Below are 21,929 nucleotides of genomic sequence, written 5' to 3'. Positions count from 1 at the left end.
TGTCTTCCTGTCTCTACAGAAAGCATGGATGTGGGTCTTTGTGGAGGACTCCTTTTCCCAAGCTAAGCTGATGAGCTGAGCCAAACTATGCAGAGAAGCCCTATAGAGTAGCCTCAGCAGGGTTAGGGTGAAAGCACACTTCTAGAAACATTTTCCCTACACCAAGCCCATCTTCCCCGGCAAACAGGGTATCTGTGTGTGTGCCTTTGATTTTTCCCTACAGACCTGATGGCCAGGCATCGGGGCCAGGCTGATCTAAGGCTGTGTTTCTGTGATGCCAACACTGCCACTAACTGTGGGATGAGTCCAGGAGGTTTGCCTTTTCCCCAACTACCATCATCAAGATTATGCCCCCTCCTAGAATACAATAATACTCTTGAAACTTGGAAGTGCTACTATTCACAATTCTTCAGTTTTATTAGTAGCATGACTCTAAACACAACACATCACAGGAAATTCCTGATCAGAACCATGGCAGGATGCCATCTGAGAGCACAACAGACATACCTTTTAATCTGCTGAAAAGACCTATTCTTTTGCCAGTGACTTCCAAGCCCACCAAGGAAAACAGTATGGCTGGTCAACCTCAAATAGCCCTCAACTCTCCTCCCCTGAAGTATGTCCTTTTCAGGGGAGGTGACAATCCCTTTCTCATAGAGGTGTGTTATCAGGTAGGAGATGTTATGGGGCAGGAGGGCACACTTACTATCTGGAGGCCAATGGCCTTCATACAGCTTTTGTGTTTCCTCTACTCACAGTGGGGAGGGAGGGAGGAGTGGCCACTGTGTGGCAACACCACATTAATTTCCAGGTTTGGCACCTAAGGAGAAATTCCCGCTGGCTGAAGGTTGAACCACACACAGGAGCTTTGCCACATCCAGTGCATTTATTGGGTCCACACCACTCACCCCTGTGTCTGCTGCTCCCAACAAGCTGCTGGGCATGGACATGTAGTAAGTGTTTAGTAAGTGCTTGTTGAACTGAATGTCAAAGGGTTTCTCTTTGCTGTGTGTTCTCTGGTGTTCTCTGAGGTGGCTGCTCCAAATGAACACCTCACCACACTCCTTACATTTCAGTGACTTCTCCCCTGAATGGACTTTCTGGTGTTTGATGAGGCAATGGTTTTGGCTGAAAGCTTTGCCACACTCATTACATTTATAGGGTTTCTCCCCTGTGTGGATCCTCTGGTGCACAATGAGGGATGAATGACAGCTGAAGGCCTTCCAGCACTTACTGCAGTCAAATGGCTTCTCCCCTGTGTGGATCCGCTGGTGCACGATGAGGTAGGAGTGGGAGCTAAATGCCTTCCCACACTCATTGCACTTGAAGGGTTTCTCCCCTGTGTGGATCCGCTGGTGCACAATGAGGTAGGAATGGCAGCTGAAGCCTTTCCCACAGGCGCCACACTTGAAGGGTTTCTCCCCCGTGTGGATCCTTTGATGGAGAGTCAGGCGGGAACGGTTGTTAAAGGACTTCTCGCACGCGTTGCATTTGAATGGTTTGTCCCCATTGTGGATTTTCTCATGCACAGTCAGGGATGAGTGGCAAGTGAAGGCCTTCCCACACTCACTGCACTTATAGGGCTTCTCCCCCGTGTGGATTCTGTGGTGCCGGGTCAGGTGAGTCCTCTGGTTAAAGGCCTTCCCACACTCTGTGCACTTGTATGGCTTCTCCCCAGTGTGGACACGGAGATGCATGTTGAGCAGAGAGCTGCAGCTGAAAGCCTTCTCACAGGCATTGCATTTGTAGGGTCTCTCGCCAGTGTGAATTCTGTGATGCACATTAAGTGAGGAGTGACAGCTGAAAGCTTTCCCACACTCACCGCAGAAGAAGGGCTTCTCCCCTGTGTGGATTCTTTGGTGCTCAATGAGGTTAGTGCTCCAAGTGAAGGCCTTGCCGCACTCCTTACACTTGTAGGCTTTCTCTCTTGAATGCCAGCGCTGATGTAGAGTAAGGGATGAACTCTGATGGAAGGCTTTGCCACACTCACTGCAAACAAAGAGACTTCCCCCAGGGTCAGTACTCTGTGGTCTGTTGGCAGGTGGATGTTTTTCATGTTTAGTTGATTTGCATGTGCTCTGCCTTGTGTATGTTCTCTGGGGCTTGGTAACCACTTCTTTGTGTTGGGACTTCTCCATCTGCCTATCAGGAGAGCCTCTTTTTGAAGAAATGCTCTGCTGGGTGAGGACGACACACTTCAAGGGAGGCTCTTCTTCAGAAGCATTGTGTCTCTGACAGCACTTCTCTGAAGGAATGTCCCCACAGCTGTCAGGTGTTTGCCTCCAGAGCACAGTCTTGCCTCTGGATAGAGTCCCCACTGGGCCTTCCAAGGACCACCCAGTAGCTAGACTGCAGCCATGAAGACCAGGCCTCGCTAGCCACTCTGCCGAGGGTTCCTGTGATGGCTCTTCTTGGTAAACGCTCTCCTGCTGAGATGATCCCTTCATCTTGGGTCTAGGTCCCCATTCTGTGAGAAATGGAAAATGTAATTTTTCTGTAAGCAAGTAGAAAGCCTAACACTGTCAAGTATAAGGTCCCAAGTTTGATCCCTGCCATTGTTTGTGCTAGAGTGATAATGCTGATTCTTATCCTCTTACTAATAATTTTTAATTTATTTTTATTTTTTCATTTTATTATTATTATTATCATCATTACTATTTTTACCAAAGCACTGCTCAGCTCTGGCTTACAGTGGTGAACAGGCTTGAACCTGGGCCTTTTGGAGACTCAGGCGTGAGAGTCTCTTTGTGTAACCATTATGCTATCTACCCCCGCCCTAATTTTTTAATTTAATTTTTTTTTAGTTTAAAAAGAGACAACAGGGGTCTACGGCCATACCACCCTGAACACGCCCGATCTCGTCTGATCTAGGAAGCTAAGCAGGGTCGGGCCTGGTTAGTACTTGGATGGGAGACCGCCTGGGAATACCGGGTGCTGTAGGCTTTAAAAAAAAAAAAAAAAAAAAAGAGACAACAGGGGTGGGGGTAGATAGCATAATGGTTATGCAAAGAGACTCTTATGCCTGAGGCTCCAAAGTCCCAGGTTCAATCCCCTTGTACCACCAGAATCCAGAGCTGAACAGTGTTCTTGTAAAACAAACATACAAACAAACAAACAACAGGCTTAAGATGGACTTATTTGTGCTATGCCCACATTAGCCAAACCATGACTTATTAACTTAAGCTAATTGTAGTTTCAGTGTCTCCAGCAATCTTTTTTTTTTTTTTTTATAAAAAGGAAACACTTATGTGGTCAGGAAGGTGGTGCAGTGGTAAAGCTTTGGACTTTCAAGCATGAGGTCCTGAGTTTGATCCCCAACAGCACATGTGCTTTCCTCCTATCTTTCTCATAAATAAAATAAAATAAAATAAAAAGGAAACACTGACAAAACCATAGGATAAGAGGGATACAACTCCATACAATTCCAACCACCAGAACTCCGTATCCCATCCCTCCCTTGATAGCTTTCCTATTCTTTAACCCTCTGCGTGTATGGACACAAGGTCATTGTGGGATGCAGAAGGTGGAAGTTCTGACTTCTGTAATTGCTTCCCCATTGAATATGGGCGTTGACAGGTCCATCCATACGCCCAGCTTGTCTTTCTCTTTCCCTAGTGGGACAGAGTTCTGGGGAATCGGAGCTCCAGGACACATTGGTAGGGTTGTCTGTCCAGGGAAGTCTGGTTAGCATCATGCTAGAATCTGGAACCTGGTGGCTGAAAAGAGAGTTAGCATACAAAGCCAAACAAACTGTTGATTAATCATGAACCTAAAGGCTAGAATAGTACAGATGAAGAGTTGGGGGGGGTGTCTTCCATTTTGTAGATAGATAGTAGGCATATTTTAGTTATATTCCAAAGGGCCTGTGGCTATACTAGTTTTTTGTTATTTTTCCATGAGCCTGAAATCTGATATGCAGGTAGATCCAAGTTATTGTCTGGGGAGAGGATGTCATGGTAGGAAAAAGGACCAGAAATCTGGGTCAGGGAAGAGAGTAGCTCTCTAATATGGGGAAGGGATATAAATATTGTTGACTGTAAACCCCATCGATTTAATGTGATCTGGGGCCCATATTCAGCTTAGGAGCCTATGTGACCTCTGCATCCCTGTAGAGCTGAGCTCATATTCTGTGGTCATGATTAGGAACATTCCAAGCTGCCCCAATATCAGGACCCATCTTCCTCAGGTGTAGCATAGAGTATGTTGTCCAGCCTCCCTTCAGAGGATGGAACATTCTCTACTGTTGTTGATCCAAGTTGAGGGCAAGGTCCTATGGAGGACCACAGAGGGGTCTATTTTGTTGTTCCTGATAGAGATGACTGGTAACAATGGAGAGAGGGATTTATTCGAGGTCTAGGCCCATCATGTCTGTTTGGCACAATAGGGCCCTGTCTCCAGAAATTTTAACATTTTAACCAGTCATTCTGGAATTTCCTGTCAGGTAATCTGCTGACAGATCTCTTCTCTTGCCACCCACCCCCCAAAAAAAAAAAAAAAAGCTGACCTTACCTGAGAGAAACCATTATTTGCCATTACTTTCTCTACATTCTTCTGCCTATAAAATACCCCTCCTTCCTTTCTTCCTCAGAGCTCAGCTCTGGCTTATGGTAGTATAGGGAGTTGAACCTGGAACTTTGGAGTCTTAGGTATAAGAGTCTCTGTGGGGGGTGGGCAGTAGTGCACTGGGTTAAGTGCACATACTGTGAAGCACATGGATCCTGGTGAGCCTCTTGGCTTCTTCACAAGCAGTGAAGCAGATCTGCAGGTGTCTTTCTCTCCCCATCTATGTCTTCCTCCTCTCTCAATTTCTCTGTCTTATCCAACAACAACAATAGCAGCAACAACAACAACAATGGAAAAAAGATGACCTGGGGAGGGGTGGTGGTGTACCTGTTTGAGTGCACATGCTACAATACACAAGGACTCAGGTTCAAGCCCCCGGTTCCCACCTACAGGGGAAAAGCTTTGCGAGTGGTGAAGCATTTTTGCAGGTGTCTCTCTCCCTCTCTATCAACCCCATTCCTCTTGACTTCTGGCTGTCTCTAATTAATAAAATGCAACTGTGAGTCTCCATTGCTACTGCCTTCAGAGACTGGAAGAGCAAGGGGGAGGCCCTGTGCTGACACTGGGGGACAGAGAACTAACCAGGAAACTCAGGAGAAGATCTACACCTTGATGGCCTAGCGGTGGGGCTGTGTGGTGGGAGCCTTTCCATGTTGTTCTCCTGATGAGAATATAGTGAATAGTTGCCTCAGAACCTACAGACTATAAACAGGACTTATTTAGAAACTCACAGGGCCCAGCAGTGCTGCCCGGCTTAGCAGAGAAGCTGAATAGAGCCCAGAGCTATGGATCCTTGAGGTGTGAGAGTCTCTGCATAGCCACTGTATTTTCTCTTCCCCAGCCTGCTTTATCTATTGGTCAGGAGTGAGGGATTAAACCAAGAAGCCTACTTATACTTTAAAAATCCTCAGGCTCCCATAGCCTACACGGAAGAAAAAGAACAAAAGAGGCTTTAAAAGGCACTGTGCTCCAACTCAGGGATTAAAATAATATTGAAACAACTGTAAACTGTTAATTTCCACAACTGTGAACCCTTTAAGTATCTTACTTAGACATAAGTCAATCCAGGCAAGAGTGATCAGTAATTTGAATAGTACTGAGAGAGGGACCATATAACATACTATATAGAATGGTTAAACCAACAAGAAGAAATATTGGAGAAATGAACCAGGACAAGAGTCCAGCTAAAAGCCCCACAAAGGTTGAAGCACAAAATAAGGAAGTCAACATCCAAACACTAGTTAAGGAAATAATCACAGGAGTGAGTAAAGAGTTTGAAAGAATTGTCATCAGAAATGCAGAAACAACAAATGAGACTCTGGAAGAAAACACTAATTATCTCCAGGTTATTAGAGATCTGAAAGCTGAAATCGCTGAGCTAAGAACACAACTACCTGAACAAGCTAAAACAGGATCAGAACAGGGTAACAAAATAGATGAACCGCCCGACTCCACTCAATGTATATTTTCAAAAGCTAAATACAACTCTAGTTAGTTTTTCATCCCCCCCAAAAAACTGCCTGAAAACTATCTTTGTGAAGTATGAACACAGGGGAGGGATGGAGGTCCTGTTCTGTGTCTTCCTGCTCCTCAAGTCCATGATCCTCTTTTCAGTGAGCAAAGCCCTCAACCTCCATTCCGCACCCTCTACTTTGTTTTTCTTGGTGCCATCTAACAATGGGCACTTGTTAAATGTTTCTACACAAAGGTAATTTCTGTCTCCTGCCAGCCGAGGGTTGCTATCTTTGTGGTGTTCCCAGCATAGTTTTTGTCATAGAGTCAATGCACAATGTGTGTTCAAAGAAGGAAGGGAGGAGGGTAGAGGGCCACCTCATCAGGGAGAGCACACATTTTACCACATGTAAGCTCTGGGTTCAAGCCTGCACCACATGTGGGGGCATCACAGAGAACACCATGAATGAAGTGGTGTCTTGGTGTTTTGTCTATTTCTTCTCTTCCTACCTCCCCTTCCTGGTCTAAGTATTTCCTTTCCCTCTCCCTGAGTGTATAGAATTAAAATTTTGGGCCTTGGAGGCCCTTGCACCACAGAGAAAAAGAAGGAAGAAAGGAAGAAAGAAAGAGGGAGGGAAAGAGAGAAAGGAAAGGAAGAGAGGTAGGTAGAGAGAGAAAGAGAGGAAGAGAGAACAGAAGGCAGGAAGAAGGGAGAGTGCTGTGCAGATGTCCCCTCAGGCTAGTGCCAGTTCCTGCGAGAATCTCGGAGTGCCTGTTCCACCATGTTGTTCCCTCAGGCTAGTGCCAGTTCCCATGAGAGTTAATACGATATTCTTGAAGTGCCCTTCCCTAATAATCTTGTCCCAGCTCGTCACTCCCGGTTTTTGCCTTTCTTTTTCCACCCCTCTCTCTCTTGCCTGGTTTTCACCTCAGTGGTTAGACGCAGAAAAGGGTGCTATGTGAGGTGGCCATTTTGGCTAGCTCCACGTGGCCCAAACCACTGTGCTCTCACCCAAATCTGAGGTGCCAGCGTGAATAAAGAATTGTGTTCCCTCTCTGCTCCGGATCTCCTCTCTCTCTCTCCTCCGCAGTGCAGCATGACAGAAGAGAAGCACAGAAGGGTCTATCAACACAAGGGGCATGAACACTTGAATGGAGACTGGGCACTGCAACTACAGAAGGGATGTGGGCTGAGATCAAGGACACACTGGAAGGTGAGGCAGGACAACAAGAGAGATGCTCCATATCCTTTGACTGTGATCCCTGCTCACCTGTATGTGGACCTCCAGGGACTCCCCTGGGTATATGCCATGGCTCCTCGCCTCGTTCCAGGTGAGAGATGACATCTGGCTTGCAGACCAGAGGCCCTGTTCAAGGAAGGAAACAACACAGTTCTGTATGCTGCAGCATTCCAAGCAAACAGCATTAGCCAAGTAGTCAGACTCCAACAAGGGTGTGTCATACCCAGGGACAGGGAGTTTTCAGATAAGGAACTCAAACTGGGGCATGTACTCTCAACTCTCCATAGGTCCTAATATCTAGTTCCCACTTCCATTTCCCTGGAATGCTCCAGGGCACACTAGGACACCAGTACTCTTCTCCCTCTCCTCTGGATCAGCCATGCCTCCAAGCAAGGCGCCCCACTGGTATTCTTGAGCTCTGACACATGCTCTTGGGGCCAGAGACCATATTCTCCACAGTCTTCCAGGTCTGGCATTGGATTGGTTCTGAAGGGAGGCTTAGTGATTTGCCTGGACTGGCGGAATGCCAGGACTGCAGACTCTTGAGCCTTGGGGAACCATCTTACCTAGAGCGAGAAGGTTCTGATAGTTCTCCAACATCACATCGCAATACAGGGCCCTCTGTGGGGAGTCCAGCTGGCCCCACTCCTCTCGAGTGAAGTCCACAGCCACATCCTTGAAAGTCACCAGTTCCTGGAGTGACAGACACATTCTCACTTAGCACTAGAGTAATGCTGATTGTGCTTGTGGTCACACATTGATTGAAAACCTTAGGGATAGAGGGCTAGCCTCAGGTGACCTTCACCTAAACATCAAAGGTGGCACTGTGGATGCTATCTTTTGCATAACCATTTAATATATATTATTGGATAAAGAGGGAAAGAGATTAAGAAGGGAAGGGAAGATAGAGAGGGAGAGAGACTGAGAGACATATGCAGCCCTGCTTCACCACTGCTGAAGCTTTCCCCCTGCAGGTGGGGTCCAGGGGCTTGAACCTGGGTCCTTGCACACTGTAATGTGAGCACTTAACCAGGTATGTCACTGCCTCCCTCCCCTTTTTAAAAAATATTTTATTTATTTATTTGTTTTCCTTTTGTTGCCCTTGTTTTTATCATTGTTGTGATTATTATTATTGTTTTTGATGTCATTGCTGGATAGGACAGAGAGAAATGGAGAGGGGAGGGGAAGACAGAAAGGGGGAGAAAAAGATAGACACCTGCAGACCTGCTTCACTGTTTGTGAGGCAACTCCCCTGCAGGTGGGGAGCCAGAGGCTTGAACCGGGATCCTTATGCTGGTCCTCAAGTTTCACCATGTGCGCTTAACCTGCTGCACTACAGTTTTCCATCTACACCATGCCTCGGCCTCGCGTGAGCTTAATGTGCAGCTTGGCGATACGAGAATCTGGCATGAAGCCCAGTCAGTCTATCTTGGCGTTACTCTCGATTGCACTCTGTCATTTCACGAACATCTCATAAAAACTGCAGCAAAGGTGGGCGCGAGGAATAACATCATCGCAAGACTGGCCAGCTCCTCATGGGGCGCGAGCGCTTCCACACTACGATCATCATCTCTGGCATTATGCTATTCCACTGCAGAATACTGTGCTCCAGTATGGTTCCGTAGCTCCCATGTCCACTTGGTCGATTCCAAATTATATTCCTCCATGAGGATAATTTCTGGAACCATCCGTTCCACCCCGGTTCCATGGCTGCCAGTTCTTAGCAACATCGCCCCGCCAGATATTTGTCAGGATGCGGCATCATCTAAGTTCATTTCCCACATCTACGCTTGACTGGACCTGCCAATATACGCGGATATCTTTGCCCACCCTGTCCAACGCTTGACGACTCGTCACCCAATCTGGTCCCCTATGCCTACACTGAACTTCTCTGTTCCAGTCTCTTGGAAACAGAGCTGGCAGTCAGCTGAGGTAAAGAACAAATACCTCATCACAGACCCCTGCAAGCGTCAACCCGGCTTTGACCTAGCACGTTATGATTGGGCCCTCCTCAATCGCTATCGAACAGGCCATGGCCAGTGCGCCGCTATGTTCCATCGCTGGGGAGCCAGAGACGACCTGGACTGCCCCTGCGGCTACAGACAGACTATGACCCACATAGTCAACGACTGCCACCTCTCCAGATTCAAAGGAGGTCTCGAAACTTTACATCAGGTTCAACCTGACGCTGTTGACTGGCTACGGAAGAAGGGCAAACGATAGAAGAACAGTCCCCCCCCCCCCCCGCTTTTTTTTTCACCCAAGCACTGCTAAGCTCTGGCTTATGGTGGGGCAGGGGGTTGAACCTGGGACTTTAGAGCTTCAGGCATGAGAGTCTCTTTGCATAACCAATATGCTATCTATTCCTACCTGATGCTATCTTTTGTAAAATCCCCAACAGGCTGAAGACCCTCTAAACAAGTGACCCTCTAAACTTCTGGACTAAAGGTTTAGCTAACATGAGGGTAACATGAAGCATCTGTAGACTGCTCTAGTAAGTTCTGACTACACTCAAGGAACACAGTTCAAGTCCCTACTTCCCATCTGCAGGAGGGAACTCCACAAGCAGAAGGGAAACTTCATGAGCAGTGCTCCAGATGTATCTCTTTCTCTCTACCCTCCTGCTCTATTTCTCTCTGTCTCAGAAAAGAAATAACAGAGGGGAAAAATGACCAAGAGTGATGGGGTTGTCATGCAGGCACCAAGCTCCAACAATGACCATGGTAGGTGAAAAAAAAAGGGGGTGGGGATGCCAGTCTTTTTAAAAAACTTTTTAAAATTATATTTATTTATTTATTGAATAGAGACATCCAGAAATTGAGAGGAAAGGGGGAGACAGAGAGGGAGAGAGACAGACAGACACCTGCAGCCCTGCTTCACCACTTGTGCAGCTTTGCCTCTGCAGGTTGGGACTGGGGGCTCAAACCTGGGTCCTTGTGCATTGTAACATGTGCGCTCAACCAGATACGCTACCACCCGGTCCTCTTTTTATTTTTAATTAATTAATTAATTCCCTTTTGTTGCCATTGTTGCTTTATTGTTGTAATTATTATTGTTGTCATTGTTGTTGGATAGGACAGAGAGAAATGGAGAGAGGAAGGGAAGACAGAAAGCAGGAGAGAAAAATAGACACCTGCAGACTTGCTTCACTGCTTGTGAAGCGGCTCCCCTGCAGGTGGGGATCTGGGTGCTTGAACTGGGATCATTCCGCCGTTCCTTGCGCTTTGTGCTACTTCTGCTTAACCCGCTGCACTACCTCCCGACTCCCTATTTTTATTATCTTTATTTATTTATTAGATAGAGACAGCCAGAAATTGAGAGGGAAGGAGGGATAGAGAGGAAGAGAGACAGAGAGACACCTACAGCACTGCTTTACCACTCTTGAAGCTTTCTCTCTGCACATGGGGACTGGGGGATTGAACCTGGGTCTTTGTGCAGTATAACATGTGAGCTCAACCAGGTGCATCACCACCCAGCCCCGGATGCCAGTCTTAGATACCAATCAAGGTTTTCCAGTTTCTGTCTGCCTCATCATGGTCTCCTCCACCCACTGGGCTAGTGACACCAAGAAGTCTGAGACCCAGCTCTTGTTCCTAGAATCCTAACAGTGATGTCTGCTATCTCAGTAAGTAGATGGGTGGAGCAGGTCACAGAAATGCAGCAAGTCAGGCCTAGACTCCAAAAAGGAGCAGGGCTGGATATGGGGAGGGCATGCTGGTAGTTTGTGTCTGGAGAGCTTTGGCAAAGTGGCAGACTGCAGTGGACAAGGAGCATCAGAGCAGTGGCAGGAGCTGCTGTGGCCAAAGCATGAGCCCATTTACTCAAAGGTGATGGGGATTATACAGCAGGCATGATTGAGGGAAGGCAGGAAGGAGGGATGGAGCGAAAGGAGGAGAGTGGTCCAGGAGATGGTGCAGTGGATAAAGCATTGGACTCTCAAGCATGAGGTCCAGTTTGATCCCCAGCAGCACATGTACCAGAGTGATGTCTGGTCCTCTCTCTCTCTCTTTCTTACTTCTCATTAATAAATAAGTAAAATCTTAAAAGAGGGAGAGAGAAAGAGAAAGAGAAAGGAGGAGACAAACAGATTGAGGGTATGCTGAATGAGTGAAGCAGCAGCATGGAAAAACGGTGCTTTCAATTTCTGCTTCCAACCACAAAGGGGTAACGGGGATCAAATGTATTGTCACAACCCAATCAGCTAGGAAATTGCTTGCTTCCCAGATATTGGACAAGGGGCAAACTCAGCACAGACACTTGGAGACAGAGTCCCCTGCCTACCTGGTGGCAGTGACTAGACTGTGGTGTGGGGAGTGGAATCCTAGACTTTAGGGGAGACAAAGGAGACATCTTACAGAGTAAGATGTCAGATCAGAACTCTGTACAGACTTGGAACTCTGAATTCACTCAAGGTTTACAGAATCACTGTCCTAAATGACACTTAAGCAGGCCAGAGAGAAGTAAGCAGAAGGGGATGGGTGGTGGTACACCTGGTTGAGTGCACATGTTACGATGTGTAAGGACCCGGTTTGAGGCCCCAGTCCCCATCTGCAGGGGGAAAGCTTTGCCAGTGGTGAAGCAGGACTGCAAGTGTCTGTCTCTTTCCCTCTTGATTTCTGGCTGTCTCTATTAAACAAAAAATTTTTAAAAGAGAGAGAAGTAAGCAGAAAAATCATTAAAACTCACAGACTTGGGCGTCCTGCGGTAGTGCAGCGGATTAAGCACACGTGGCATGAAGTGCAAGAGTAAAGATCTGGTTCAAGGCTCCCCGCTCACCACCTGCTGGGGAATCGCTTCACAGGTGGTGAAGCAGGTCTGCAGATGTCTATCTTCCCCTCCTCTCTCCATTTCTCTCTGTCCTATCCAACAACAACGATATCAATAACAACAATAATAACCACAACAATAAAACAACAGGGGCAACAAAAGGGAATAAATATATAAATAAAAAAAACCTCAGACTCCCTGGATGAAGGAAGATTCTGGACAGGGAAGGTGGCAGCTAAATTCATGAAGAATGAGGTGGGTGCTCTAAAGGAAGAAAATATAGTCACTCACCTTGCACTTGGCTTTCAGGAGGTCCTGACCCACTGTGTCCTTTGGATTCTTGTCAAGGAGAAGCACTGGGTCCTGAGAACGTGGACCTGGGCAGGAGAAGCGAGTCAGGGGTGCCGACCAGCCCTTTCCCCTACCCAGGCTAAAGCCCACTCCCCACCTGCATGGGGAAGAGTCCGAGAGAAACCAGGAGCGACTCCCACCTTGGGGTGGGGAATGGCCCAGTTAGCCTATAGTGTGATACAGCTGCGGGGGTCAATTCAGATGGTCAGGGGGCTCAGATGGACAGTGCTTGTGCAATATTCAAACAAGAGGCCCACTTCTGCTGGGTGCTCTTGGGAAACCAGCCTGATCTCTAATGACAGACTCCAGGCTGGAAAGACCCACTGTACCTGTGCCCTCGGGCTTCACGCTATAGGTGTCCATGGTGCCCCTAGGCGGTGCCCCGGGACGCAAGTCCCGCTCCAGGGGCTCTGGGACCACGAGGCTGAGCGCCCGGGGTTGCAGGGGGCGCGAGATTAGAAGTGCCCCGCTGGGGCACCCCACCCCTTGCTGCACCCACTACCCATACTTCTCCGGTGACCGCGGCTTCGAGCTCAGTCCCCAGGAGTCAGCGGGCAAGTCTCAAGGAACATTGACAGGCCAATCACCAGCCGGGTGGAAACGCAGAAGAGTGGTGGGTCTCCAGCAAAGGACTGCGACCTCCACAAAGGAGTAGCCCTGTAGCGCCTGCGCAGAGCGGACACGAACTACAACTCCCAGAAGCCTTTGTGCGGGGAAAGATGGGGCCTCCATTTCCCAGAAGGCACCTGAAGGGCTAGAGCGGCTCTGATTTATGTAATCCTTTTTTTTTTTTTTTTTTAAACTTTATTTATCTGATAGGACAGAGAGATTTAGATATAAGAAAGATAGAGGGGGCCAGGTGGTGGCGCACCTGGTTGAATGCACATGTTACATGCGCAAGGACCTGGATTCGAGCCTCTGGCCCCACCTGTAGGGGGAAGGCTTCACAAGTGGTGAGGCAAGTTTGCAGTCGTCTCTACCCCAACCTCCTCCTTCCTCTCAATTTCTGGCTGTTTCTATCCAATAAATAAGTAAAGATAAAAAAGTTAAAAAAAGGTAGTTGGGCTGTAGCGCAGCGGGTTAAGCGCAGGTGGCGCAAAGCACAAGGACCGGCATTAAGGATCCCGGTTCGAACCCCGGCTCCCCACCTGCAGGGGAGTCGCTTCACAGGTGGTGAAGCAGGTCTGCAGGTGTCTATCTTTCTCTCCTCCTCTCTGTCTTCCCCTCCTCTCTCCATTTCTCTGTCCTATCCAACAATGACAACAACAATAATAATTATAACAATAAAACAACAAGGGCAACAAAAGGGAATAAATAAATAAAATAAAATTTAAAAAAAAGTTAAAAAAAAAGAAATAAAGGTGTAGGAGGATGAAGAAAAGGAAGGGAAATAGAGGGGGCCCGATTGTGTTGCATCTAGTTAAACACACATAGAGTAAGGATACTCTGGATTGAGCTCCCGCTCCCCACCTGCAGAGGAGACACTTAATAAGTGGCGAAGCAGGTCTACAGGCGTCTCTCTTTCTCTGCCTCTCTTTATCTCAATTTCTGTCCTATCGAATAATTAAAAAAAAAAAAAGCTGCCAGAAGGGGAGAGAGAAAGGGCATCCAGAGTGAGAGAAGGGGCTAGGTGGTGGTGCACCTGGTTGAGCGTACATATTACAGTGCTCAAGGATCCAATTTCGAGTCCCTGGTCTCCACATGCTGGGGGAGAGCTTCACAAGTGTTGAAGCAGGGCTGCACTTCCCTGGGCAGAGGATCTCACCAATGTGTCCAGAAACCTCCCCTCCCTAGAGTCGTATTCCACTAGGGAAAGATAGAAACAGGCTGGGGGCATGGCTTGACCTGCCAACGTCCATGTCCAGGGGAGAAGGAATTAGAAAAGCCAGACCTTCCACCTTCTTTTGGTGATGTAATGTGTGTGCTCAACCAGGTGTGCTACTGCCTGGCCCCTTCACCTACTTTTTTTATTTTATTTTATTTTTCATCACCTACTTTTTAATTTTATTTATTTTCTTACCAGAGCACAGTTCAGCTCTGGCTTGTGGTGGTTCCCACTCCATCACCTACATTTTAACCATTAACTCATTTTTGTGAACCCCACTCAAGAGGGGGTCAAGGGATTATCACCAATATTATACTTAATATTCAGCCAAAGGACAGATGTGATAGCTTATTGATATTTCTTAGAATAGTGATACTGAGACCTTCATGTCATCGTGATTTCTTCTCAAAAAATTTCTGCTGGGGGCTGGGTGGTGGTGCACCTGGTTGAGTGCACAAGTTACAGTGCATAAGGACCTGGGTTTGAGCCCCCAGTCCCCACCTGCAGGGGAAAAGCTTCACAAGTGGTGAAGCAGGGCTGCAGGTCTCTCTCTCTCCCACCCCGTCTCCCCTTTCCACTAAATTTCTAGCTATCTCTATCCAATAAATAAAGATAACAAAAAATTTTTTAAAAAGTTTCTACTTCACTTTTCAATAATTAGGCAATTGCTCTGTTCACAAAGGGTATGAGAGAGAATTTCCCTATCAACTTTTTTTTTAATTGGGGGATTAATGTTTTGCCCTATCAATTTTTAAAGCAGGACCCAGAATCTAGGGAACAGTGATCAGAAATGATTGGTTAGTGGGAAGAAAGAGGGTCAAACCAAGGAGAAATGTAGGCATTATGAGGACTCACACCATGTGGGAACAGGAAGGGCCTGTCTTAAATGCCAGACTGTGTGCACTGAAGTAATTGAACATGAAGTGACAGGTAAAGTCAGAACATTTCCTCTTTTTATTATATTTATTTATTTGATAGAGACAGCCAGAAATTGAGAGGGGAGAGGGTAAGAGACAGACAGAGAGACACCTGCAGCCCTGCTATATTACTCATAAGGTTTCCCCCCTGCAGGTGGCAACTAGGGGCTCAAACCAGGGCCCTTGTGCACTGTAACATGTGTGCTCAACAAGGTGTGCCACCACCCGGCCCCAGAACATTTTTCCATAATTCATAAATGGTCATTTAGAGAATTTACTAAATGAGACAACAAGCTTGAATTCTAGAGTCAGGAGTAAACCCCATATCATAAAAGTAAGAGACCAAGGCGGGAATTCATGTGGAGGTCAGTGTGAATGAAGGTATGAGAGGGTTCAGCAGGAGGAGACAGAAGACTGCCAAAGTGTTTGAGTCCATTGGCAAGTTTGGCTTGGCTTTAGCTGTTGCCGGAGGCATGGTGAACTCTGCCTTGTATAATGTGGATGCTGACCACAGAGGTGTCATTTTTTATCGGTTTCGTGGCATACAAGACATTGTGATAGGAGAAGGCATTCACTTTCTCATCCCATGGGTACAAAAACTGATTATCTTTGACTGTCGCTCTCGGCCACGAACTGTGCCAGTAATTACTGGCAGCAAAAATTTACAGAACATCAACCTATCCCTGCACATCCTTTTCCGGCCAGTTGCTAGCCAGCTTCCTCGCATCTTCACCAGCATCGGGGAGGACTATGATGAGCGCGTGCTGCTGTGCATCACCACAGAGATCCTCAAGTCAGTGGTGGCTCGCTTTGATGCTGGAGAACTAATCACACAGAGAGTTGGTTACCAGACAGGTGAGTGGTGACCTTACAGATGTAAGGTTTAATGTGTTTCTCAACCTTTTGGATCTCTTCTGTGGTGAATATTCTGTCCATGTCATCCGCCCATTTTTGGATGGGGTCATTTGTTTTCCTGTGGTTGAGTTTGGCAAGCTTTTTATATATTTTGGTTATTAGCCTCTTGTCTGATGTATGGCATGTAAGATATTCTCCCATTCTGTGAGGGGTTGCTTTGTTAGCGTAGTGGTTTCTTTTGCTGTGCAGAAGCTTTTAATTTGATGTAGTCCCATAAGTTTATACTTGCCTTAGTCTTCTTTGTAATTGTATTAGTTCCATTGAAGATGTCTTTAAAATTTATGCAGAAAAGAGTTTTGCCAATATTTTCCTCTAAGTATCTGATAGTTTCAGGTCTAACATCCAAGTCCTTGATCCACTTGGAATTTACTTTCGTGCTTGGTGAAATATAATGGTTCAGTTTCATTCTTCTGCATGTTTCAACCCATTTTTTCCAACACCATTTGTTGAAGAGACTCTGGTTTTCCCATTTAATAGTCTGGGCACCATTGTCACAGATTGGATATCCATAGGTGTGGGGGCTTACTTCTGGGCTCTCAATTCTATTCCTCTGGTCAGTGTGTCTATTCATGTTCCAGTACCAAGCAGTTTTGATGACAATGGCCCTATAATACAATTTGATATCTGGGAGTGTGATGCCTACAGGTCTATTCTTTCTTCTCAAGATTGTTTTGGCAATTCTGGGTCTTTTCTGGTTCCAGATAAACATTTGTAGCATTTGTTCTATTCTCCTGAAAAATATGGTTGGGATCTTGATGGGGACAGCATTAAATTTGTAGATGGCTCTGGGTAGTAAATTCATTCTGATGATGTTAATTCTTCCAACTCATGAACATGGAATATCTTTCCACTTCTTTGTGTCCTTTCCTTTTTTAAATGTTTATTTTATTCATTTATTCATTTTTATTTTATTTTATTTTATTTTATTTTATTTTATTTTATTTTATTTTATTATTTGTCAGTGAGAGGGATATGAAGAGAGAGAGAAAGAACCAGACATCACTCTGATACATGTGCTGCTGGGGATCGAACTCAGGATTTCATGCTTGAGAGTCCAGTGCACCACCTCCCAGACCACTGTGTCCTTTTCTATTTCCTTGAATAGTGACTCATAATTTTCTGTATACAAGTCTTTCAATTCTTTGGTTAGGTTTATTCCTAGATATTTGATTGCTTTTGTGGCTATTAGTAAAAGGAATTGATTTCTGGACTTCATCTTCTTCTAACTTAGTGTTTGCATAGAGGAATGCCACTGACTTTTGAATGTTAATTTTGTAGCCTGACACCTTACTGTATTGCCTGATGATTTCCAAAAGTTCTTGCTGGATTTTTTGGATTTTCTATGTATGCTATTATGTCATGTGCAAATAGGCAGAGTTTGACTTCTTCTCTTCCAATCTGTATGCCTTTAATTTCTTGCTCCTGCCTGATTGCTATGGCAAGAACTTCCAACACTATGATGAATAGTAATGGTGATAGTGGGCAGCCCTGTCTAGTACCTGATATGAGGGAAAATGTTTTTCACAATTGAGTTTTTCACAAAATGTTTTTCACAATTGAGTATGATGTTGGCTATAGGTTTGCGATATATAGACTCCACTATCTTCAGGAATTTTCCATCTATTTCCATTTTTTTGTAGCGTTTTGATCATGAAGGGATGTTGTATTTTGTCAAAGGCCTTCTCTGTATCTATTGATATGACCATGTGGTTTTTGGTCTTGCTTTTATTGATGTGGTGGATTACATTGATTGAATTTAAGTATATTAAACTGACCTTGCATCCCTGGGATAATCCCCACTTGGTCATGATGAACAATCTTTTTAATATACTACTGTATCTAGTTGGCTAGAATTTTGTTCAATATTTTAGCATCTATGTTCATCAGAGATATTGGTCTGTAGCTTTCTTTTTTGGTTGTGTCCCTGTCTGCTTTTGGTATTAGAGTGATGTTGGCTTCATAGAAGCTGGCAGGGAGTATTCCAGTGTCTTCAATCTTCTGGAAGACTTTTAAAAGTAGAGGTATTAGTTCTTCTTTGAAGGGTTTGTAGAATTCATTTGTAAAACCATCTGGTCCAGGACTTTTATTCTTGGGAAGGTTTTTGATAACTGTCTCAATTTCCTTAGCTGTGATGGGCCTGTTCATATTATCTAGTTCCTCTTTATTTAATTTTAAGTTTGTAATTATCTAAGAAATCATCTATTTCTTCCAAGTTCTCTAGCTTGGTAGTATATAGTTGTTCATAGAAGTCTTGCATGATATGGTGAATTTTTGCAGTGTCTGTTGTGATGTCTCCTTCTTTCATTTACAATCCTATTTATTTGGGTCTTCTCCCTTTCTTGTTTTGTGAGTCTGCTAAAGGTTTGTCGATTTTGTTCACTCTTTCAAAACATTTACTTTCATTGATATTTTTGTGTGGTTTTCTTATTCTCAATGTTATTTATTTCTGCCCTAACTTTAGTGATTTCAGTCCTTTTGGTTGCTTTAGGGTTCCTTTCTTCTTCTTCCTCTTCTTTTTTTAAAATTATTATTATTATTTTAATATTTTATTTAATTTATTTATTCCCTTTTGTTGCCCTTGTTGTTTTATTGTTGTAGTTATTATTGTTATTGTCGTTGTTGTTGGATAGGACAGAGAGAAATGGAGAGAGGAGGGGAAGACAGAGAGGAGGAGAGAAAGATAGACACCTGCAGACCTGCTTCACCTGCAGGTGGGGAGCCGGGGTTCGAACCAGGATCCTTATGCCAGTCCTTGTGCTTTGCGCCACCTGCGCTTAACCCGCTGCGCTACAGCCCGACTCCCCTTCTTCTTCTCCTTCTTCTTCTTCTTCTCCTTCTCCTCCTCCTCCTCCTCCTTCTTCTTCGTCTTTAAGATGTGCAATCAGGTTGTTTATTTGTGCTTTTTCTTTTTTTCCTAATGTGTGCTTGTATGGCTATGAACTTCCCTCTCAGTACTGCCTTAGCTGTGTCCCAAATATTTTGATAGCTTGTATCTTCAGTTTCACTGAACTCTCGAAACATTTTGATTTCTTCCTTTATTTCCTCTTTGACCCAGTAGTTGTTAAGTAGTGTACTGTTGAGCTTCCACATTTTGGGACTGTTACTAGTCTTTTGTTGATTGTTAAGTGTTAGTTTAATTCCACTGTGGTCTGAGAAGATGCTTGGGATGATTTCAATGCTCTTGAATTTGCTGATGCTGTCTTTGTGGCCTAACCTATGGTTTATCCTTGAGAATGACCTATGTGGACTTGAGTAAAATGTGTATTCCAGTTTGTTGGTGTGAATGACTCTGAAAATGTCCAATAGTTCTAGTTTATCTATCTTCTCATTTAGCTCCCTTATGTCTTTATTGATTTTCTGCCTGGATGATCTGTCAAGTAAATTTAATAGGTGAATTCAGGCCATTGACATTTATTGATATCAAAGATTTAAGATATTTTAACACCATTCTTGTAGATTTTTAGAGTGTTCTGAATAATGGCATATTTATGGTGGTCTGACTATTTATAGGAGAACTTTCAAAACTTCTTTTAGGACAGGCTTGTTGATAGTTGATTCTTTCAACTGTTGCTTGTCTGAGAAGGTTTTTATGCTTCCATCTAGTCTGAATTACAGTCTAGTAGGATATAGTATTCTTGGTTGAAAGCCTTTCTCATTGAGCACTCGATAGATATCTTGCTGTTCTCTTCTGGCCTGTAGTGTTTGTGTGGAGAAGTCTGCTGCTAATCTTATGGGTTTTCCTCTGTAGGTGACTCTTTGTTTTTCTCTTGCAGCCTTCAGGATCCTTTCTTTATCCTTATTCCTTTCCATTCTCAATATGTTGTGTCTTGGTGTCTGGGTTAATTCTGTTTGGGACCCTCTGGGCTTCTTGATCCTTTATGTCTTTGATTTTGTCTAGACTAGAGAAGTTCTCAGCTATTATGTACTGAAGAATGCCTTCTTCCCCTCCCTCTCTTTCTTCCTCTGGTAAGCCAATAATGTTTATATTATTTCTTTTGAAATCATCCCATAGGTCTCTGTTGTTGTTTTCAGTATCTCTTAATCTCTTTTTGAGATCTCTTACTTCTTTTTTAGTTGTCTCTAATTCATCCTTGATTTTGCTAATTCTATCTTCAGCCTCATTTATCCTATTCTCTCTTTCCTCTACTGTTTTCAGGAGTTCATCTATTTTGTTACCCTGTTTTGATACTTTTTTTTTTTTAATGTGGAAGAAAGCCAGGAAGTTTATTTTAGGCTTATTTCTTTTTCCCTTTATTGGGGTATTAGTGTTTTACATTTGACAGTGAATACAATAGTTTGTACATGCATAACATTTCTCAGTTTTCACATAACAATAAGCCCCTCCACTAGGGCCCCTGCCATCCTTTTCCAGGACCTGTACTCTTCCCCCCTCCTCAACCCCTGAGTCTTTAACTTGGTGCAATACACCAACTCCAGTTCAGGTTCTACTTGTGTTCTCCTGATTTTGTTTTTCAACTTCTGCCTGAGAGTGAGATCATCCCATATTCATCCTTCTGTTTCTGCCTTATTTCACTTAACATGATTTCTTCAAGCTCCATCCAAGATGTGCTGAAAATGGTGAATTCACTATTTTTAACAGTTGAGTAGTATTCCATTATGTATATATACCACAATTTACTCAGCCTATCATCTGTCATTGGACACCTGGATTGCTTCCAGGTTTTGGCTGTTACAAATTGTGCTGCTAAGAACATAGGTATACACAAATCTTTTTGGATGGGTATGTTGGGTTCCTTAGGATGTGTCCTTAGGAGAGGAGTTGCAGGATCATAGAGTAGGTCCATTTCTAGCCTTCTGAGAGTTCTCCAGACAGCTCTCCACAGGTATTGGACCAATTTACATTTCCATCAGCAGTGAAGGAGGGTTCCTTTGACCCCACAACCTCTCCAGTATTTGTTGCACTACCTTTTCTGGTGTATGGCATTCTCACAGGAGTGAAGTGGTATCTTATTGTTGTCTTTATTTGCATTCCTCTGACAATCAAAGACTTGGGGCATTTTTTCATGTGTTTCTCAGCCTTTTGGATCTCTTCTGTGGTGAATATTCTGCCATGTCCTGTCCCCATTTTTGGATGGGGTTGTTTTCTTGTGGTTGAGTTTGGCAAACTCTTTATATATTTTGGTTATTAGCCTCTTGTCGGATGTATGGCATGTAAAGATCTTCTCCCATTCTGTGAGGGGTCTCTTTGTTTGGGTACTGGTTTCTTTTGCTGTGCAGAAGCTTTTTAGTTTGATGTAGTTCCATAGGCTTATACTTGCCTTAGTCTTCTTTGTAATTGGATTCGTTTCATTGCAGATGTCTTTAAAATTTATGTGGAAAAGAGTCCTGCCAATATTTTCCTCTAAGTATTTGATAGTTTCTGATCTAACTTTTGTGTTTGGTGAAATATGGTGGTTCAGTTTCAGTCTTCTGCATGTTTAAACCCATTTTTTCCAACACCATTTGTTTAAGAGACTCACTTTTCCCCATTTAATAGTCTGAGCCCCTTTGTCAAAGATTAGATGTCTATAGATATGGGAGCTTTAGACTTATTTCTTTTTTTGTTATCAATTAATTTTAATAATAAAAATTGATCACATAGATTACTATTTATTTTATTTATTTTCCCTTTTGTTGTCCTTGTTTTTCATTGTTGTTGTTCTGATACTGTTTTAGCTTGTTCAGCTAGTTGTGTTCTTTTTTTAAAAAAAAAAATTTATCTATTTATTCTCTTTTGTTGCCCTTGTTTTATTGTTGTAGTTGTTATTGATGTCATTTTTGTTGGATAGGACAGAGAGAAATGGAGAGAGGAAGGGAAGATAGAGAGAGGAGGGGGATAGGAAGACAGACACCTGCAGACCTGCTTCACCACTTGTGAATTGACTACCCTGCAGGTGG

The 21,929-nt window shown here is 44.4% G+C and overlaps 1 protein-coding gene and 1 non-coding gene across 3 annotated transcripts; one reads left to right on the top strand and one right to left on the bottom strand.

Annotated features, from left to right (window-relative positions):
• Positions 1-393: 393 nt before the first annotated feature.
• Positions 394-14,011, bottom strand: ZNF74 (zinc finger protein 74). Of its 2 annotated transcripts, none has more exons than XM_016192831.2 (5): positions 12,704-14,011; positions 12,315-12,400; positions 7,823-7,949; positions 7,287-7,382; positions 394-2,467 (listed from the first exon to the last, which is right to left on the bottom strand). In XM_016192831.2, the coding sequence occupies exons 1-5, from the start codon at positions 12,735-12,737 to the stop codon at positions 801-803; spliced, it is 2,010 nt and encodes a 669-aa protein (XP_016048317.1). In that variant the 5' UTR covers positions 12,738-14,011; the 3' UTR covers positions 394-800. The 2 variants fall into 2 exon arrangements, with proteins under 2 accessions (XP_016048317.1, XP_060049961.1); XM_060193978.1 differs by having other exon boundaries at positions 12,883-14,009.
• Positions 2,825-2,943, top strand: LOC132542451 (5S ribosomal RNA). Its single transcript, XR_009553468.1, has one exon. It is a non-coding gene; the product is annotated as a 5S ribosomal RNA (ribosomal RNA).
• Positions 14,012-21,929: the final 7,918 nt, after the last annotated feature.

This window comes from Erinaceus europaeus, chromosome 1, assembly GCF_950295315.1.
Source record: "Erinaceus europaeus chromosome 1, mEriEur2.1, whole genome shotgun sequence".
Classification (NCBI taxonomy): Eukaryota; Metazoa; Chordata; class Mammalia; order Eulipotyphla; family Erinaceidae; genus Erinaceus; species Erinaceus europaeus.
Note: the sequence above shows the minus strand (reverse complement) of the source record. Positions and strands in the feature narration are given on the sequence as shown.

What these genes read in the sequence shown, in the direction of transcription:
- ZNF74 (XM_016192831.2), bottom strand. Translation starts at nt 12,737, where the DNA reads ATGGACACCTATAGCGTGAAGCCCGAGGGCACAG. An exon ending in TCAGAACCTTCTCGCTCTAG is followed by an intron (nt 7,383 to 7,822) that starts GTAAGATGGTTC and finishes TTCCTTGAACAG; the next exon opens with GGCCTCTGGTCTGCAAGCCA. An exon ending in CCCTGGAGGTCCACATACAG is followed by an intron (nt 2,468 to 7,286) that starts GTGAGCAGGGAT and finishes CATTTCTCACAG; the next exon opens with AATGGGGACCTAGACCCAAG.